Genomic DNA, 21,945 nt, shown 5'->3' with positions numbered 1-21,945 from the left:
CAGCATTGGGTCTTATATTAAGCTCCTTGGGGCAGGGACCCATGTCTTTCTCTCTGTTTTACACAGTGGTGTGTACACTGATAGACAGCCCTCAATAAATAATCATAATTTGAAAGTAGTTACTTAAGAAGAGGACATGGTACCTGGGCAAGTGCTACTGCTCATCCCCACGCCGAACATGCCAGTTTCAAGCTGCTTTAGCCTGGGATGGGTTGGGTGAGGATCTGTTAGAGAGGGGAAATCGTGACACAAATAAGAAATCGGGTCTTTTTCGCACAGCTCCTTCCATTTAATCTCCGGTTCTTCTCAAATCTTTTTTACATCTTGCAGCCCAGGTGCATCCTCCCATGTTGCAGTTCCCAAGACACATTAATTATTGTTTCCCCAGGCTTCTGAACTTCAGGCGCAGGCCTCCACTCCTGCAAGGTGCTGAGGAGTCCAGGGTGCAAAACGTATTGCAGCAGGGGCTGAGCAGTGCGACACCAGGCGCTTTGATGCTCATATCCCTGCAGAAGGGGCTTTCATTTTAAAATCTGGCACACGATAAAGGAATACAAATAAATCACAATTAATACGTACTGGGGAATCTAGAAAGCTTTTCTGAAGGAAAAGGAAATTTGCCCTTCACCACCTTCGTACCCCTTATGAGCAATCTGCATTCGTTTACACATTGTGGGTCAGCACAAGGAGCGTGCCCCACTTCAGTCGCACTCAAGCCCTAGGCCAGGTCTACACTAGGAAATTAGGTTGGTAGAACTATGTCGCTCAGGAGTGTGAAAAATCCACACCGCTGAGCAATGCAGTTAAACCAACCTAACCCCCAATGGGAGCGCCTCTTCCATCAACAGAGCTACGGCCGACGGGAGAAGCCCTCCTGTCGGCATAGTTAGTGTCTTCCCTGAAGTGCTACTGCAACACGGCTGCACTGGTGCAGCGTTTTACGTGTACCTCTGCCCCTAGTTTGGAAGCTGAAGTGGGCCTCAAGTGGCATAGGTCAGAGCTGTGTACAGGGGTGAATTTAGTCATTCGAGTGCTTGCCTCTAACTGCAGTGGGAACCCCTCTGGTTTGTAGGAGAGCAAGAGGAAGAGGTGAGATTCTTTCATCCTGACCTTTCTTTTTGGTTAATCAGTATCACCAGACGTCTCTAGTTTGTTTAAGTATCACGTTTACTAGTTAATTTCTCCTGCCATTGTTAAAGCAATGAGCACATGACACTTACCTTTTTCTGTTTGCTCCTGGCCCCTCCACTCTTTGAATGCTGCAGTTTTTTCCATTGGGTAAGTCTCCCTTATGGTGCTGAATCTGTGTTTTTCAGCAGTTAGGGTAATTGGCAAATTCTGTTTGAATGTGTGTTGCTCCGAATGTTTCTCTTCAGTACTGAACGCAGCTTGAATAGTCTGGTCGTTTTCCTGAACTCCAGGAGACCTGCCAGCAGGATCTTTGATGTCACCCCCATTTTCAAGTGTTTTATGACAAGGTACATTATCTGCAAGGTTACTGTTGGATATCATCACATGCCGGAATTCACATCTTTTGGAGTTCACCATGTCCCATTCCTTTACCAGGGAAATTAATTTCTGAATGGGAGTGGCTGAGTTTCTATTTTCTGATTTTTTTGCTAAATTGCCTCTTTCCCCTTTCTTCCTTGGAGGGCTTGCTGAATGTTTACAATAGCTGGAATTTCCCCGGATGTCTGTAGACTGATGATATCCTCCAGGTTTATTCCTTCGTTTTGTCCCTCTGCTCTGTGAAATCATTCTGGTATACTTCTCATTCTCTCCTTTGCTATCCTGCATGTCTTTTATTTTACTCCAGGTATTAACACACCAGTTACTGAAATCCACAGCAGTGTAGGAATGTTCCTAAAAAATGGAGTGAAAAGTGGTTATTTTTAAATGACTCTTTTTATTTGCCCCAAATGAAAGGTAAATTTTGCCTTACCTGATCACTGATATTTTAGCACTGCATAAGCAGGGCCATTTTGTGGTCTAAGTTGTATTGGCATAAACTTGTGAGGCAGCAGGACCTGAGAACTGGTCATTCTGAGCACCTGAACCTTGCCCATGATACCAGAGCTAAGCCCACAGAGGTACTTAGACATTGTGGGCTAGATCCACTTTGGCAACTCATGCCAAAGGCCCAATGGAATTCTCCAACTAGGCGTTCCCCTGCCTATCGCACCTGTGCGGTTCAATCCAGTAGGCATGCTCAGAGCGTGCCAACCAGACGAGACCCTGCATAAAACAGACACAGGTGGAGGAAGTGCCACCCTTATACCCATTAGTTAGAGCAATCACCCAGGAGATGGAAACCCAGGTTCAAGTCCCCTCTGCCTGATGTGGAGTAGGGCCAAGTGTGCCTGTTCTTAATGGTCCAAACTAAAAACCTAGCACAGAGGACATTGAGACAGGAAGTAGCCTTCCCTGAGGCAAACTGGACAGGCCTTGATCAGGCATGTTTACTCCAGAAAAGAAGCACAAATTGCTCTGGGAACTCAAAAAGGCAATGGCACAGAAGCTATCTAAACACACCTGAACACTGAAAAACTATCCAAACAAGCCCAACTACAATAATTGGCTGCAAATGACTGAGATTTTCTTTCTCCTGTTATAGAAGGAACCCTCTCACATTTCTGTAACAGTTCAAGAAAATACCTTCAGCTGTTTTACCCTGAATCTGTATCTCTTGATGCTCAGAAACCTGTGGTTCTATACATAGGTGCTGGAACTCGAGAGGCTGGGGGTTCTGCTGCACCCCCTGGCTTGAAGGGGTTTCCATCATATACAGGTTTACAGTTTGGTTCAATGGTTCTCAGCTCCCCCACTGTACAAATGGTTCCAGCCCCCCTGGTTCTATAAAAGAAATGTCAGTATTTTTTGTGAACTGCTACTGGCACCTTGATGTGAGTAAATTCTCAGAAATGACTGCACTTTTGGAATAAAGATTTCCTCTTCACGTAGAAGTTTCAGGACTTTCATTTTTGTTGATAATTTTGCAATAAGAGGTAAGACAACTTGTCCCAAGCTGCAACTGGACAATTTAAACATTCAGGTCTGAACTGTTTTTTAAAACGTAGTGTTCTGAGGTATTTCTGAAAAAAAATCTTACTTCTTTTGGGTCTTTGCTGAACTCACGCTCCTTATCCCAAGTCACAATATTTAATCTTCTAAATGGAAAAGCAGCTTCAGCGTAAGTTTCATGTTTTTTGACCCACAATCTGCAAAATGAATATTTTTCAGTTTTACTACATTTGTAAACCTTTGCATTTTTTTCCAGGGACAGCCTAAGGTTGTCGGGTTGTGTGTGCTTTCTGATGAATGTTAAAATTAGTTTTATATTAATTTTAATTATTGGGGAATTATTAGACAAGATAATGGAGTGGCTGATATGGGACTTTATTAATAAAGAATTAAAGGTGGACTATATAATTAATGCTAATTGACATGGGTTATTCTAAAATAGATCCTGTCAAACTAACTCGATATCTTTTTTTGGATGAGATTACATATTTGGTTGATAAAGGTTATCGTGTTGATGTAATATACTTAGACTTCTGTAAGGCGTTTGACTTAATATTGCATGACATTTTGATTTAAAAACTAGAATGATACAAAAATAAATGTTACACATTAACTGGATTAAAAACTGACCAAGTGATAGGTCTCAAAATGTAATTGTAAACAGGGACTGGTCTGTTTCTAATGGGATCCTGCAGGCCTACGCTATTTAACATATTTATCAATGACCTGAAAGAAAACATAAAATCATCACTGATAAAGTTTGCAGGTGATACAAAAATTGGGGGAATGGTAAATAATGAAGAGGACAGGTCCCTGATGCAGAGCAATCTGGATCCCTTGGTAAACTGAATTCAAGCAAACAATATGTGTTTTAATATATGTAAATGTATACATCTAGGAATAAAGAATACAGGCCATACTTACAGGATGGGAGACTGAAAACGATTGCGGGGGGGCAGGTGGATAATCAACTGAATATGAGCTCCCAGTGTGATGCTGTGGCCAACAAGGCTAATGTGATTCTTGGATACATAAACAGGGGAATCTCAAGTAGGAGCAGAGAGGTTATTTTGCCTCTATATTTGGCACTGGTGCAACCACTGCTGGTATCCTGTGTCCAGTTCTGGTGTCCACAATTCAAGAGGGATGTTGATAAATGTGGTGAGGGTTCAGAGAAGCGCCAGAAGAATGATTAAAAGATTGGAAAACCTGCCTCGTGATAGAATCAAGGAGCTCAATCTATTTATTTTAACAAAGAGAAGGTTAGAGGGTGACTTGATCACAATGTCTAAATATCTACATGGGGAACAAATGTTTGGCGCTTCAATCTAGCAGGGAAAGGTATAATATGATCCAACAGCTGGAAGCTGAAGTTAGACATATTCAGACTGGAAATAAGGTGTTCTTTTTAAAGTGAAGGTAATTAATCATTAGGACAATTTACTAAACATTGTGGTGGATTCTCCATCCCTGGAAAATTTTAGATCAGGATTTGATTTTTTTTTAAAAACATGCTCTAGTTCCAAAGGAATTATTTGGGGGTAAGTTCTATGTCCTGTGTTATACAGAAAGTCAGACTAGATGATCACAATGGTCCCTTATGGCCATGGAATCTATGAGCCTATGAAACTATAGCAAATAGACAAGCATCTTCTTTACCTGTATCCATCACACTGATAAAGTGCTTCAAAAAGAGAAGGAATTCTGTACTCCTCTGCTTCTTGACAAAATAGAGACCATTCTCTGTAAATTGTAAATAAACTTAACTGTACAGTAATTCTCTCAAATACATTCAGATGATCTTTTCTAAATACTAGTCAATTTTTGAAATCCTCTTCTGTAATCAACAATGCAAAGTGATCGTGCAAAATGCACTCTCCCTAACTTGAGTCATTTTTTTATTATGCTACTGATGCAATCCATTTTCACACATGGAAAAAATATAGGCCAAAACTTTCAAAAGTGTTTACGAATTTTGGGTGCCTTGTTTTTTGGATGACATATAGGTATCTCAAGTTGGGAACCCAAAGAATGAAAGGTGAAATTGTGGCTCCACTGAAGTCAAGGCAAAACTTCCATTCACTTCAGTTGAACCAGAATTTCATTCCAGATATCCAAAATATGTGAACTCTTTTGAGAAAAACAGTTCAAACTTTGAATACCTAACACTGAAAACAAACTGCTCGTGAACAATCAACAGAGCACGATTTATTTGTAGAAATCATACAGCAAATAATTTTGAACAACAAACGAGTTTAAGTAAACCATAACCTGTTTGCAGTCAATTTGCACACAGAAAAAAGAAGCTAAATTTGGTGAATAAATTATTGGCTACAATTTATTTGCTCATGTTTTCTTTAAATTCACAAAGCCTTATGCTAATTTTTTAACACTAATGTTGCTGTATGAATTTGATAATAAATACTACTGGAACTAAAAATCTTGCTTTAATACTTTAATCACCATGTAAATCAGAAAACCTATAGGTTGAATAAGAGATTAATACCTTTTTTCCTATAGATATCTGGAATAAGACTAATAAAATGCATGATCTCTCTTTTCTTACTTAAATTCAGATGGTAAAAACAGCTTGCCAAGTCTAAGGAAGTTGAGAATGTGTCGAAATATTTGCCCATCTCCATGGATTAGGAGACTCTGACCATATGTGATCCAATAAACTTTTTTGCAGTTTGACAGGAGCTCTGGACACTGGAGAAATAAATATATATCGTACCTTAGGAAGTCAGGGTTACTTTAAGACCTGTCTTCTTCCCACCGTGTCCCTCCAAATCTCATATCAAAGCAACTCTCCTTCTAGCCAGGGAAGGTTGAATGTAGCTAAATGTAGAGCGAGTTGTTCGAGCATGATGCTACTTCGATTGCCAATGGGGTTCATTTATATCAGTGGTGCCGAAACTTTTCCTGTCACGCCCCCTCTTACCAGTACTGGAATCTGTCTGTGCCCGCTCCTCCATTACTGCACAGTTGGCTCAGTAGAGAAGCTTGGGCTGATGGCAGAGCTGGCCTGGTGGGGGAGAGGGATAAGGGCAGAGCTGGCCTGGGGGTGGACTGGAGGTGCGGCTGGGGGTGAAGAGGAGCTGTAGCTGGAATTGGGCTGGGGCCTGAGCTGGGCTGGGTGGCACTCCTTTCCCACCCCTCGGTGGCTGGCCCGGGTCCTACCATGTGCCCCCTGAAATGTTTCTCCATGCCCTAGGGGGGCACACTCCACAGTTTGGGGACCACTGATTTATATCATGAGCTTGTTACTTCGGCAGTATATCCAGACTTTCTCTGCTTGCTCTGGCATTTGTGGCAGCACAAAAGCTCAGCGCCAACCATTAGCTTAGTACAAACATTTTAAAGGTTGAATGTTGATGCTTGTCATTTAAAGCCTCTGAGGCCAGTGTACAATAGGCGACACACCAGAAAACGGGGTTCTCTGAATACAGGACTTCCAGAGATCTCCACACTTAGGCATGGTCTGCGCTCGGGGGGGGGGGGGGGGGGAGAGAGAGAGCTAAGTCGGTCTAAGTTGCGCAACTTCAGCTACGAAAATAGCGTAGCTGAAGTCGACGTACTTAGAGCTACTTACCACGGTGTCTTCACTGCGGTAGGTCGACTGCTGACGCGCGCCCCCCATCGACTCCGCCTATGCTTCTCACTCCGGTGGAGTACCGGAGTCGACAGGAGAGCGCTCGGCAGTTGATTTATTGTGTCTTCACTAGACGCGATAAATCAACCCCCGCTGGGTCCATCGCTCTGGAGGTAAGTGTAGACATGCCCTTTGAATCACATTGGCCTGCATGGACCTGGAAACGTGCAAGGCCTACGAAAGAGCCCCACGTACGTTCTTTGATGTCAAGGTTGCATTTATAAGAGAGGCTCATTCGTCCTACACCCCTCGTTTCTTCTCTACCTGCCTTTACACAGACAAGGGGGGATGCAGGGAGGGCAAGGATGGCTCTGTGCAGGGAGAAACATTTCAGTCTGTCTTCCTTGCTTACAGGTGCAATTTGTGTCTGTAAATTACACTTCTAGTTTAGTGCTCCTGCAGTCAGGGAATTAGAATTGTGCACCTGCTCAACTTTGTGCCTTCAGCTGAATTGCAAATCCAGAATTCAGTGCAATTTTTGTAGGGGCAAAAGGCAGGCCACCTTTCTGAAAATGCACCCTGGGGTGTCGTGTGCGCATTTTGAGATTCACGATTGGCTCTTTTCGGCCCTGATTCAGCAAAGCACGTAGCGTACGCTTTCCCTTAACTTTACGCATGTGCTTAAGTCCATCTCCAGTCAACGGAGCTCCTAAGCATGTGCTTAACTTCAACTTTAATTCAATGGCACTTAAGATCATACATGAAGTTAAGTGCATGCTTATGAGCTTCTATTTGTTCTTATGGATTTCTAATATTAATTTTGAGGGAATGAAGCCTGCCCCCACACATGGTTTTGGCAGCCCATGTACCTGATGAAAGAAGACTTAACCAGGTTCTATCAGCCCCAGTCAATGCTGCTTGTGGTGTTGGCCAGGAGGGGAACACTTCTCTCATGAATAATTCCAGGTGCTTATTTCCTTCAGGGGCTAAACATGTTGCCTTCAGACAGCTCCCAGCCCAGAAATGAAGCTCTGATTGCCCCAGGCTGCCAGACCAACCCCATCGAATGTTATCTTATCACCTTTCCAATACTGAAATGTCTTAGGCAGACTTACAGTAAGGCAATAGAAAGATACTTATTGACTGTACCTTCAGCAAGGTTTGTAAGTACGTTTCATACCAATGGCTTCCCACATAAATTTTCACAATCTGATGCAGGGAGTAGACTCTTACTTCTGCTGTCCAGTCTTCATCTAAGGGATAAGGTTCAAAATGTCAAGGTCACAGTGCAAGTAATTTTAAATAATAATGAAACTTGGTGGTGGATATGACAGTCATGAGCTACTGATGGGATATCACAATAGTGTAATAATAATAATATGGACTCTTTAGTATGCTAAATGAATGTAGAGAATTCTGTGCAAACACACGCAGAGCTCAGGCCTTGCCTTCTCGTTCCAGGGGTCAGATATAAACATTGTCAAAAAACAACCAGGCATGCAAATGTGCAACAGCAAACACCCATGCTGCAGCCAGTATTCCTCTCTCCAGTCCAGTCCAAAGTCTTGGTCTGCATCTGTGAACATAAGTCTGGTTCTGTTTGGGCTCACCAACCTGGTACATTTACCTGCCCAATGTAGATAAAGCTGGATATGCTGTTGAACCTACACCAAAAAGGTACACAACGTCAACGTTCAGGAGCAGTGGGAAAAGCTGAGGTATGCTGGAGTTTGCTTTGAAAGTTACGACTGATAGAAAGCTTTCACTGGACTTGACTGTGGGTTTAAGCTCCGGGAACTCCTGGGAGTGCAAGGGCGGCAAATCTATTTTTTCACCACTGTTTGTATGTTCTTTTTACCACTACTTTTGGAGACACTAGGCTAGCTTCACATACTTCTTGTGGGCGAGGAATGGAAATAGTGTTATGGTGCCTGCTCCGGTCCCTCCCGTGGACCTGCACAAACTTGGGCACAATTTAGCCTCTGTGTTTAGCCTCTAGATCTTAGCTGAATGTCTAAATGACTTTCTGGAAAAGTTTCAATTGAAATCAGTAACAGGAATAGTCCATGCGACTGTATAAAGTTACTGTATTATCCTGTGATATGCTGGCTGGAAAGTTTAAATAAATATTCCCCAGAATAAAAATGGTTAAAAATATTTAATTTGAAAAGCCCCTGCATTATGAAAAGATTTGTGTGCCTACAATAGCACATGTCAGTACTGAAAGAGATACATAGCAGTCACATTCTCACAGAAGTGATGTTTGGAGGGACATGGACAATAATATGAAAAGATTAGACAACTGGAACGTGAATATGTAAAATAAAATGAGTTTGTACAGTACCTCACCTAGCACAATGGGCCCCCGGTCCATGACTGGGGTCGCTAGTTGCTACTGTAATACAAATAACAACAACTCAATTGTTAGGCATTTGAGATTGTTACAATTCTTTCCCATTTAATGTCTCTAACACAAGCTATGCTCCACAGTATGTCATGACGACATCAAGATGCAACAGAGATGACGGAATGCCTTCATACCAAGCCCTGTTCTCATGGATTTTAATTCCATCAAAAGAATTAGTAGGATTCAGTCCTTTGTAGGTACATACATTTCCCACAGGAGCCCCACTTTAAATATCCATCCCCTAGTCTCATATAAGAACATAAGAACGGCTATACTGGGGCAGACCAAAGGTCCATCCAGCCCAGTATCCTGTCTACCGACAGTGGCCAATGCCAGGTGCCCCAGAGGGAGTGAACCTAACAGGCAATGATCAAGTGATCTCTCTCCTGCCATCCATCTCCACCCTCTGACAAACCGAGGCTAGGGACACCATTCCTTACCCATCCTGGCTAATAGCCATTAACGGACTTAACCTCCATGAATTTATCTAGTTCTCTTTTAAACCCTTGTTGTAGTCCTAGCCTTCACAGCCTCCTAAGGCAAGGAGTTCCACAAGTTGACTGTGCGCTGTGTACAACATATAACCTTAACCAGAAAATGTATTGTAGCAACTCAATTCACAGTGACTTTCTGGGATGTAAGACTTATTTGTATATCTGCCTGGAAATATGCTGTATGTCATGAAGGATCTTCACTAATTCTGTCTCTTTCGGGGGGGGAGGAGACAGAATTTTCAAGCAAGCAGGTATATTCTAAACATAAATCTGAATGCCTCTTCAGAAATAAATGTTACTGTAGTGCAGTCACTATGCATTTCTTCTAACGCTTTTTGTTGTAGGTATTATTATACAGCTCGTGGGGTTGCAGTAGCCACTTCTTAGTAACTATTGGCTCATACTAGATTTTATGAAAATGAGGAGTTTGTTGGTCACATAAAACCCTGGTTAATTTGAAACCTACCTTTTCCGCCTAGCTAGCACTGGATTACTGAGTCTTTATTCTTAATCAGCCAATATCCACTCATCATATTTTAAAACAATACAATCACTTATTGAAAAACCTTTACTTACTGTGTCCCTTCGTCTCTGCAGGTATCTTTTGTTTCAGATATGATTTCAAAGCATCTTTCATTGGTTCATATGTGATGTCCCTTTTGTCCAAGTAAGCACAGAGTTCATGGATTTCAGACACATTTTCAGTAAGTGGGAGGCGGCAAGTTCCTAGCCAGTTCCTATCCATCCAAAGTTAATTGAGAATAGGTCACTAGATCTTTGTCTATTTTATTATACCAAATACTTTACATGATTTATTTTTTAACTAATTCAGGCCAAGCCATTGTTAAGAACACCTGGTAGAAAGCTCTTCCAGCTATTGATACTTGAGCTTTCAATGGGATTTTTCCCATTGAACACTTTTGCATTTCTTCCACTTGACAAATAATGTTAATTCGCTATAACCTTCAAATGAGTGCTCCATACCAGACTTAGAACAGGTCTGCAGCATCAGGCCCTAACACGCTATATGTGTTGTCCGAAAAATTTAAACAAATATAAATTAAAGGTGAACTTACAGGCCTTTCATCTGCCAAGACCTGGCAATGGTTGCTGTGAGCAGAGACACCTAAACCTGTTTAAGAGCTGTCCTCCTCTCTCTGCAATGTTAGCGATCAGTGATACTAGCGGAGGAATGCAGAATGCTGAGAGGAGGGGTGAACTCAGGTCACAGCAGGTAAGTGAAAGAAATTATTAAACAATTTTTTGGAAGAAGTATGTTTTTAATGTTTCACTCCCTTCTTTCATCCTTTGAGTTTCTTACATTTATACACTTTTTGGAAAGCATTTCAGTGCCTCTCTAGTGCTCCTTGGGGAGTCATTCCTTCTGTCTAATATAATGATGGCTGCCCTTCTCTAGGCATACAGGTTCACTTTGTGACAAAGCAGAATTTAGCACTTACAGTGCAGTTTAGAAGTTACAATATTCCATTTTAGTAATATAACTTCAGGAGTAGAACTAATTAAATGAAAGACTGAAGGACTGCTCTTCCAAAGTTAGTATGCAATATGGCTGAAGAACTCAAACAGAAAATGAACCTGGCCTCGTGAATTTAATGAAGACTAGTATATCAAAGAAAACCTACTTGACATGTTGAAAGAGGACTCCATTCCCAGAGATGTACAGCTGGTTTCGGTCTAAAGTACTTTCTATATGGAGCTGTCCAAGTGCTGAATCAGGGTATTTTACTAAGACACCAAGTGCCATAACATACAAGGGGGGCCTCACAACTTCCTGAACTTCCAGCATCTTGTTTACTATACCCGTCACAGAATCTTCAAGGTTAGAGGTCAGCATAGAGCAATTTCCTACATGAAAAGGAAATACATAAATGTATCAAGACTGTGTTCTAACAAGCAAAAGATTAATAATTACAGCAACACTTGCCCGCTCTCTCAGCATTCATGCAATCTGTTGAGAAGTCCTCTGGGTTCAAAATATCAATTTAATACATTTTTCTGTCCATAAGAAATGAATGTTAAAAATGCTCCCACTCAGAACAGATGTTCCTTTTGTTTGCAGAATTTGCATTTATAACCAACTCCAATATAGCAAAGGTTTTGTTTGCTTGTTTTAGAGCAGGCCCTGCATTTCTTATGGCAGATGTTTTGGCATAACTACAAGGAGTAATGCTTGCTCAAGATGCTCCTAGAGCCCTTAAGTAGCAGGTCACTAAGAAATGCAGGGCCTGCTCTTAAACAAGCAAACAAAACCTTTGCAATATTGGAGTTAGTTATAAATGCAAATTCTGCAAACAAAAGGAACATCTTTTCTGAACGGGAGCATTCCTTTAACCTTTCTTTCATGAAGGAAGAAAGACATGTCATCATGGTCTGCCAGGAGTAAGAGAGGGTAGGGAAGGGAGCATCCAAATTCTGGTTAATTATCCTGATGGAAATACAGTATGTCTTAAATAACCATGTAAATATGTTTCTATTTCATGCTGTTATTGGTGACTCAGCAGACTGCATGGTACCTAATCATTACTATGTACACTCTCAAATACAAGCCCATGTTTTGCAAAAATTCTGTACCATAAAAATTCTTTTGTCACTCTGATACCTAAACAGCTAAATGACTTAGGTAAATTACAAGCTAGGACTCTGGGTATGTACTCTGGTGGTTAGACCACACTAAAACCCATGTCACCACATCTTCACTATTATTGTTACTAGCTAGATTAAAACTTGCCTGGGTAGTGATCCCTGTGGCACAATTACACCTTAATTTGTGGTGTAGATGTATCTTTAATGTTGTAAGAGAGATTCAGAAGGCAGTCTGTAGGAGGGCTGTATATAAGAGGACCTGACACACTGGGGTTGGGAAGTAGATCCATGCATAGGGCAACACGGAATAAGTAGAAATGGGAGAAGAGAACATAGGGGCCACTGTTAATAGAGAGACACAAAGGAGCAACAAGAGACACAATAAGAATTAAGATCCAAGCTGCAGGCCAGGGCAAAGTTGTTCAGGGCCATAAAGATGAGGGCAAGAAATTTAAATATCATTTCATGGGCAAGGGGCACTAACTGAGGGATTCAAAGAGGGAAGTGATGCTGTCTGATCAAAAGGCAAGGAAGAGAAAATGATTTATCTTGTAATTCTGCATCTGAGGAGACCATCACATAGGGGTTTTTGTCTCCAGCAACTGTTATGTCAAAAATTGCCCTAACTCAAGATTTTTGAGCCCATTAATGTTGATTTTCAACAAGTCTTGGGATACCGAAAGAGTTCCAGAAGACTGGAAGAAAGCAAATGTTGTGCCAATATTTTAAAAGGGTAAACAGGATGACCGGGGTAATTATATTTCTGTCAGTCTCACATTGATCCCGGACAAGACAGTGGAGCATCTGATATAGGACTTGATTAATAAAGAATTAAATAAGGGTAATATACTTAATGGCAATCAACATGGGTTTATGGAAAATAGATCTTGTCAGACTAACTTGATTTTTTTATGAGATTACAAATTTGGTTGATAAAGGTAATAGTGTGGATGTAATGGACTTCTGTAAGGCATTTGACTTGGTACTGCATGACATTTTGATTGAAAACTAGAACAATATAAAATGAATATGACACATATTAAATGGATTAAAAGTTGTCTAACTGATAGGTCTCAAAATGTAATTGTCAATGCAGAATCATCATTGAATGGACTGAATGGGTGTGTTTCTAGTGGGGTCCTGCAGGGGTCAGGTCATGCCCTACACTAGTTAACATTTTTATTAATGACCTGCAAGAAAACATAAAATCATCACTAAAAATGTCCAGATGACACAAAAATAGGGGAAGTGATAAATAATGAAGAGGACAGGTCACTGATACAGAGCATTCTGGATTGCTTAGTAGGCTGGGCTCAAGCAATATGCATTTTAATATGGCCAAATATAATGTATACATCTAGGAACAAAGAATGTAGGCCATACTTACAGGATGGGTTCTCTATCCTGGGATGTAGAGACTGAAAAGGATTTGGGGTGGGAGGGCAGATAATCAGCTAAACTGGAGCCCCCAGTGTGAGTCTGTGGCCAACAGGGGTAATGAGATCCTTGGATGCATAAACAGGGGAATCTTGAGTGGGAGCAGAGAGGTTGTATTACCTCTAGTTGGCACTGGTGTGACTGCTGCTGGAATACTGTGTCCAGTTCTGGTGTCCACAATTTAAGAAGGACATTGATAAATTTGGAAAGGGTTCAGATAAGAGCCATGAGAATGATTACAGGACTGGAAAACATGCCTTAGAGTGACAGACTCAAGGAGCTCAATCTTATTTAGCTTAACAAAAGGGAAAGGTGGTGACTTGATGACAGTCTATAAGTACCCACTTGGAGAACAAATATGTCATAATGAGCTCTTCAATCTAGCAGAGAAAGGTCTAACATGATCCAATGGCTAGAAGTTGAAGCTTGACAAATTCAAACTGGGAGAAAGGTGTAAATTTTTTACAGTGAGAGTAATTAACCATTGCAACAATGTATCAAGGGTCATGATGGATTCTCCATCCCTGGCAAAATTTAAATCAAGACTGGATTTTTTTTAAATGCTCTAGTTCAAAAGGAATTATTTGAGGTAAATTCTATGTCCGTGTTACACAGGAGGTCAGACTAGATGATCACAATGGTCCCTTATGGCCTTGGAATCTATGTATCTATGAATCACCTCAATATTCAAACACCTTAGCTGAGACGGGAAGTGAATGGGAGAATACACTGAAAATAAAGTGACACCAAATTACCCCTATAAAGCTTCACTGCATCGGTAAGGTTAGGAATTCCCAAAGTTACAACTTCTGCTTCCAAAACATCTATGTTGGTGAAATTATCAGGCAACAAAATCTTCTCTGAGCGAAGAAAATTTACTTGAAAAATAAAGCCAAAAACCAAAGTGTTAATTTTGTCATTTACCTGTCCATTTACCTGTTCACTCTAGCAAAAAACAATAGGCTGTTGACATTTCCCCCTCCCCAACAATAATATATTAGTTATTTTATATTCTAGAAGTAAACCAGGAGATTCTTGGTGTTTGAAAATAAATACCTGAAAACTAATATCATCGTAATAGTTTTTGAAGATCAAGATGTAAAATCAAATGTCATTTTACTTTAAAGCATAGCAAAATGATAGGTAGTACAATCCACAAGAATCAGTTTGGTTTCATTTGCACCAACATTCCACATGACTCAAATATGGGCTATTCTGCAAGCAGAAATCCTTCCTGAAGTATGCTTCAACATAGTTTACCAGGGGCTGATGAATTCTGATGCCAGCAGGTCCTTCAAAAACACCAGGGCAAAATTGTGGCAACATCAGAAAAACACTTAGTGGAGGAGCTGTGGTTTTCTGCCACACATTACTGCTATTTGAAAGATACATATGAGGATATAGTATTATATGCAACAAAGCTTTGGTTAATATACTTACTTTCTTTTTGACAACCTGGTGGTAAGGGACACAGGACCAGCCTTGCAGTTTAGGTTTTTTAATTTTTGAGTGCGGGATGCAGTACTTAGGAAAAACTAATGCTAAGAGCTATTAAAGCTGACTAGGGTTTACTTGACTAACTTAAACTTAAAATTAAAACCTAATAAACAAAACTAAGAATAAAACTTAGGGAAACCAAGCTTAGCCTAGTTTTTTTAAAACTTAAAGTTTAAGAAGAACAAGTACAGCCTACTAATAGTAGTAGTTATTGTAAATAGATAGAATAGATAGAGAGATAGAGTAGAAATAGAACATAAGTGAGAATGATAGAGCGGAGTGCTTTAGTGAGGTGGGTTATTTTTTTTAATAGGCACAAGTGCTGGACATTTTTTTTTATGCCCAAATTTTATTTTGTACCCACAAAATGTTAGGATACGCTTACTCCATAGGCTAGTATGTATGTGCGTATTGATGACACGTACCTAGGCACGTATGTTTTTTTGTGGTGTACCTGTCAAGTTTGTAGGTACAAATTAAAAAAAAAAAACTATGCCATTTTTTATTGTTTATTGGTTTAAATAAAAGGTTATAAACCCAGGCATGAGTACTTATTTATTTAGGTAACAAAATATAGTTTAACTTTGCTTTTTAAGTAAAAGGTTTTAATATAAATATACTAACTTTGCCTTAGCTTAACATACAAAATATGGCCTGTAGGTTTTTTGCATTACAGCCAAACTTCCTTTAATATAAATTTATAAACCTATTACAATAAACCAAATACTTAAACTATATATATACACACACGAGCAAGCAGGTTAGCCCTATAGGCTACACAATAGAGCCCGTTTTGGCCGGGACGGTCCCTTTTTTAAGCCCTGTCCTGGCCATCCTGACTAGGGATAGCTCAGTGGTTTGAGCATTGACCTGCTAAACCCAGGGTCATGAGTTCAATCCTTAAAGAGGCCATTGAGGGATCTGTGGAAAAAAATCCATCTGGGGATTGGTCCTGCTTTGAGCAGGGGGTTGGACTAGATGACCTTCTGAGGTCCCTTACAACCCTGATATTCTATGAGGAGATTGGCTTATTTTGGCAAAAATGGGCATTGGTTCAGTTTGCTTTTGCCAACTTTATCAGTTGCCAAGATTAAGCCCAATGCCCGCTTTTGTCAAAAAAGTGGGTGTGGGGAAAGTGCGAGGGGGGGGGAGTGAGCCGTGACACCAGCCCCGCACAGGGGGGCAGCAGGGCTCGGACGAGGGGGGAGGGGCAGGCAGGGCTCAAGCGAGTAGCAACGCCAGCCCCGTGTGGGGAGGGAGCTCGGGTGAGCGGCTCGGGCCAGCCCCGCACAGGCAGGGGGGTGGGAGTGGGGGCTCAGGCTAGCCCCATTTGGTGTCCCTTTTTCCCTTTGTGAAATATGGTCACCCTATACAGAGATACCAGAATGAAACTGAAGATGTTAAGAGATATTTGTAACTTATTCTGATAATGCTCAAATGTGCAAGGTGCTTTCCAAACAGAAAAGAATGAGGTTTACCTATGAAACGGAACTCACTGCATTCACATTCTATCAGAGCTGCATTCTCCAGGAGCCACAGTAAATTATCATCATTGACTAAAGTAGGGTACTTTCCCACTAAGTCTAATGGCAGAAAACAGTAATGCACTTCCTCTTCTGTATCAAGTAATGGTGTATCCATCAGCCCCAAGGGAGCTTTATCATGTAATCCTAGAGGGAAATCAGAGGAGATCAATACACAAAAAAGGAAAATTGCCATTGATTTTGTTACTTCTGTTGGTGGAAGGTACAAAGAGTTCTTCTTAGCATGGGTGTTTATGTCTCCTCTCTGAACACAATATGACACATATCAAAGACTAATAGTGGGAAATAGAATATATGGTTGTTAATGGGGAGTTATCAGCATGTGTGTGTGTGTGTGTGAGAGAGAGAGACAGACAGACAGACAGACAATTCGGGGGATCTGTTTATGTACAACATATTAATTCTGTTTGATTCTGGGGATTCTCTGTGTGTATTTGTGCCAGACTGCAAACTCCATTTTGAATGTGGGGCTTGTCTGCCTTCTCTGTTGCCTTTTTACCTTCATTTTGGGATGAAATTTCAAGGGATGGTGACACAGGGTTAACAAAGGAGGGCTGTTAGATCTTGATAGTCTTCTATTCTATTGAAACACCCTTGGGACAAAGAAGGCAGACTAAGAAAACCAGTCCATCTAGGTAGGCTGCTAACTAAGCAATGGATCACCTGGCATGGGGACTTGGATCAATAATCTAGAAGAAAATATAAAATTGCTGCTAATAAAGTTCGCAGATGACACAATTTACCAAGGGTCATGGTGGATTCTCCATCACTGACAATTTTTAAATCAAGATTGGATTCTTTTTCTACAAGATCTGCTGTAGGAATTATTTTGGGAAAGTTCTCTGGCCTGCATTATACCGGAGGTCAAACTAGATGATCACAATGGTCACTTCTCGTTTTGGAATCTATGATTGGTAGGGTGGCACATAATGACTAAGACCAGTCACTGATCTAGAATCTGGATCACTTGGTTAACTGGGAACAATCAAACACCACACACTTCAATAGCGCCAAATGTAAGATCATTCAGGAGCCAAGAATGTTGGCTACACTTGTCAGATGGGGTACTGATTCCTGGAAAGCAGTGACCAAGAAAAGGACTTCGGGGTCATTGTAGCTAAGCAGCTGAACATGAGTTCCCATGGCAATGCTGTGGCAAAGGGGGCTGATGTGATGTCTTAACAAGGGAGTATTGAGTAGGAGTAGGGACGTGGTGTTTCCTCTGTATACAGCATTGGTGAGACCCACACTGGATACTGCACCCAGGTAGGTGCATGCCCTGCTTGGATGCACACACCAAAATCCCCAATTGTATGTGCATGTAACTAAATGTGCACCTTTGCTTTCATATAATCAGTCATCTGGAAACTGAGCACGTCCATACAAAGCACAACATATTAAGGACCTTCAGATTCTAAAGGGTTTTAAAAATCCTAGTCTTGGCTGAACACAAGTGGGTGTTTATGACCTACAGAGTGTGCTGAGTAATTTAAAGTACCAGGTACATTCACAGAGAGGAGGACTGGGACATCTACCTGTAAATGCTGGGCTTTTGATAGGAAACTCTGATGGCTTGCTGATACATTTTTGCGTTCTCCAGTAATTCATGGATGCTCTTTCAGCTATTGGTATATCTGCAGGTCGCACACGCAGATTATGTTTCCCTTCCTTCAAATTGTCTAAAGTCTGTTAAGATATAGAAAAGTTATTGACTATTTTAAATTCAAATAAATAGTTCAAAACATAAAAGAAGGCACAGATGATACTTTAATGCATGGTGAACAGCCCTTTGCATCCATAAAAAAATGCCATGGAATATTGTACAATAAGTCTGCAATAGCTTCTATAGGTATGATCAGGTCCAAACTTAGAACGTCCCTATTTATGGTAGAAATAAGGGTATGTCTACACTACGAAATTAGTTCGAATTTATAGAAGCCGGTTTTATTGAAATCGATTGTATACAACCGATTGTGTGTGTCCACACAATAAAATGCTCTAGGTGCTCTAGTCGGCGGACCGCGTCCACACTACAAGGCTAGCGTCGACTTCCGGAGCATTGCACTATGGGTAGCTATCCCACAGCTATCCCACAGTTCCCGCAGTCTCCGCCGCCCCTTTGAATTCTGGGTTGAGATCCCAATGCCCGGATGATGCAAAACAGTGTCGCGGGCGGTTCTGGGTACATGTCGTCAGGCCCCTCCTTCCCCCGTCACAGCAACGGCAGACAATAGATTCGCGCCTTTTTACCTGGGTTACCTGTGCAGACAACATGGAGCCCGCTCAGCTCAGCTGAGCTCACCGTCACCATATGTCCTCTGGGTGCCGGCAGACATGGGACTGCATTGCTACACAGCAGCAGCTGCTAACTGCCTTTTGGCAGTAGACGGTGCAGTAGACTGGTAGCCTTCATCGGCGATCTGGGTGCTGGCAGCCGTGGGGCTTGCCTTTTGGCAGTAAATGGTGTATTACGACTGTTATCCGTCCTATTACAAGTCGGGTCATCGTACATTAGCAGAGTCTTCCCCGAGCAGCCGATTGTGCAATAGGCCTGAAGACCATTGTCATACACCGCCCCGTATTTGCTGCCAAGCACCCAGAAAGATGCCGAGGGCTATCAGTCACGCTGCACCGTCGTCTTAAGATGTAAAAAATAGATTTGCTCTGTATTCATTTGCTTCCCTCTCCCTCCGTCAAATCAACGGCCTGCTAAGCCCAGGGTTTTCAGTTTAATCTTTGGGGGGGACCATTCTGTGTGACAGTTGTTTGTGTCTCTCCCTGATGCACAGCCACCGTTCTTGATTTTAATTCCCTGTGCCTGTACGCCATGTCGTCACTCGGCCCCCCTCCCTCCTTCCCCTAGTCCGTCAGATAGTCCGCCACAGCTCAGAGAGCCGAGAAGCGGTTCGCGCCTTTTCTTTGAATTCTGGGTTGAGATCCCAATGCCCGGATGATGCAAAACAGTGTCGCGGGCGGTTCTGGGTACATGTCGTCAGGCCCCACCCCCCTCGTCACAGCAACGGCAGACAATAGATTCGCGCCTTTTTACCTGGGTTACCTGTGCAGACAACATACCACGGCAAGCATGGAGCCCGCTCAGCTCAGCTGAGCTCACCGTCACCATATGTCCTCTGGGTGCCGGCAGACGTGGGACTGCATTGCTACACAGCAGCAGCTGCTAACTGCCTTTTGGCGGTAGACGGTGTAGCATGAGTGATAGTCGTGGGGCTGGCAGCCGTAGGGCTGCATTGCACCAGCCCCTTGCAGGCGATGGTATATTATGACTGGTACCCATCGTCGTCATACTGGTATGGCTGTCAATCATGGCCACCTGGGCAGACATGCTACTGTTTTGATGATGATGGTTACCAGTCATAATATACTATTTTCTGCCAATTGCCCAGTATTGTCTGCTAAGCACCCAGAAGAGGCCGAGGGCGATGCTGGGTGCTGGCGGACGTGGGGCTGGCAGACGTGGGGCTGCATTGCTACACAGCAGCAGCCCCTTGCCTTTTTGCAGATGATGATATTTTATGATTGGTATCCGTCATCATCATACTGGAGAGGCTATCACTCATGCTGCACCGTCGGCTGCCACCTTAAGATGTAAAAAATAGATTTGTTCTGTATTCATTTGCTTCCCCTTCCTCCGTGAAATCAATGGCCTGCTAAGCCCAGGGTTTCCAGTTTAATCTTTGGGGGGACCATTCTGTGTGACAGTTGTTTGTGTTTCTCCCGGTTCCTGTACCTGTACGCCATGTCGTCACTCGGCCCTCCCTCCCTCCTGCCCTCCCTCCTTCTCCTGGTCCATCAGATACTACTTTCGCGCCTTTTTTCTGACCAGGCGCCATAGCTAGCACTGGGATCATGGAGCCCGCTCAGATCACCGCGGCAATTATGAGCACTATGAACACCACGCGCATTGTCCTGGAGTATATGCAGAGCCAGAACATGCCAAGGCGAAACCCGGACCAGGCGAGGAGGCGATTGCAGCGCGGTGACGAGAGTGATGAGGAAATTGACATGGCCATAGACCTCTCACAAGGCACAGGCCCCAGCAATGTGGAAATCATGGTGTTACTGGGGCAGGTTGATACCGTGGAACGCCGATTCTGGGCCCGGGAAACAAGCACAGACTGGTGGGACCGCATCGTGCTGCAGGTATGGGACGATTCCCAGTGGCTGCGAAACTTTCGCATGCGTAAGGGCACTTTCATGGAACTTTGTGACTTGCTTTCCCCTGCCCTGAAACGCCAGGATACCAAGATGAGAGCAGCCCTCACAGTTGAGAAGCGAGTGGCGATAGCCCTGTGGAAGCTTGCAACGCCAGACAGCTACCGGTCAGTCGGGAATCAATTTGGAGTGGGCAAATCTACTGTGGGGGCTGCTGTGATCCAATTTGCCAGGGCAATGAAAGACCTGGTGATAGCAAGGGTAGTGACTCTGGGCAACGTGCAGTCAATAGTGGATGGTTTTGCTGAAATGGGATTCCCAAACTGTGGCGGGGCCATAGACGGAACCCATATCCCTATCTTGTCACCGGAGCACCAAGCCACCGACTACGTAAACCGCAAGGGGTACTTTTCAATGCTGCTGCAAGCCCTGGTGGATCACAAGGGACGTTTCACCAACATCAACGTGGGATGGCCGGGAAAGGTACATGATGCTCGCGTCTTCAGGAACTCTGCTCTGTTTCGAAAGCTGGAGGAAGGGACTTTCTTCCCGGACCAGAAAGTGACCATTGGGGATGTTGAAATGCCTATCGTGATCCTTGGGGACCCAGCCTACCCCTTAATGCCATGGCTCATGAAGCCGTACACAGGCAGCCTGGACAGGAGTCAGGAAATGTTCAACTACAGGCTGAGCAAGTGCCGAATGGTGGTGGAATGTGCATTTGGACGTTTAAAAGCGCGCTGGCGCAGCTTACTGACTCGCTCAGACCTCAGCGAAAAGAATATCCCCATTGTTATTGCCGCTTGCTGTGCACTCCACAATATCTGTGAGAGTAAAGGGGAGACCTTTATGCCGGGGTGGGAGGTTGAGGCAACTCGCCTGGCCGCTGATTACGCGCAGCCAGACACCAGGGCGGTTAGAGGAGCACAGCAGGGCGCGGTGCGCATCAGAGAAGCTTTGAAAACGAGTTTTGTGACTGGCCAGGCTACTGTGTGAAACTTCTGTTTGTTTCTCCTTGATGACCCCTCCAACACCCCCCACCCCCGACCCGGTTCACTCTACTTCCCTGTAAACCAACCACCCCACCCCACCCTCCCCTCCCGCTTGCAGAGGCAATAAATCATTGTTTTTTCACATTCATGCATTCTTTATTAGTACCTTACAGAGGTAGGGGGA

General features: G+C 42.9%; 1 protein-coding gene across 1 annotated transcript in view; it reads right to left on the bottom strand.

Moving 5' to 3' along the window:
- The window catches only part of KCTD19 (potassium channel tetramerization domain containing 19), a 58,398-nt gene that overhangs the window by 15,186 nt on the left and 21,267 nt on the right, over positions 1-21,945 (bottom strand). The window contains exons 3-13 of the mRNA XM_034788814.1: positions 18,132-18,282; positions 16,531-16,722; positions 14,311-14,433; positions 11,158-11,380; positions 10,091-10,251; positions 7,763-7,866; positions 5,588-5,730; positions 4,681-4,764; positions 3,110-3,218; positions 1,221-1,863; positions 144-224 (exon numbers count right to left, since the gene is read on the bottom strand). Of these exons, the coding sequence (XP_034644705.1) occupies positions 144-224; positions 1,221-1,863; positions 3,110-3,218; positions 4,681-4,764; positions 5,588-5,730; positions 7,763-7,866; positions 10,091-10,251; positions 11,158-11,380; positions 14,311-14,433; positions 16,531-16,722; positions 18,132-18,282 (2,014 nt within the window). The remainder of the gene's footprint in view (positions 1-143; positions 225-1,220; positions 1,864-3,109; positions 3,219-4,680; positions 4,765-5,587; positions 5,731-7,762; positions 7,867-10,090; positions 10,252-11,157; positions 11,381-14,310; positions 14,434-16,530; positions 16,723-18,131; positions 18,283-21,945) is intronic.

The sequence above is a fragment of the Trachemys scripta genome, chromosome 13 (assembly GCF_013100865.1).
Source record: "Trachemys scripta elegans isolate TJP31775 chromosome 13, CAS_Tse_1.0, whole genome shotgun sequence".
Classification (NCBI taxonomy): Eukaryota; Metazoa; Chordata; order Testudines; family Emydidae; genus Trachemys; species Trachemys scripta.
This window is presented reverse-complemented; position numbering and strand designations above follow the sequence as displayed.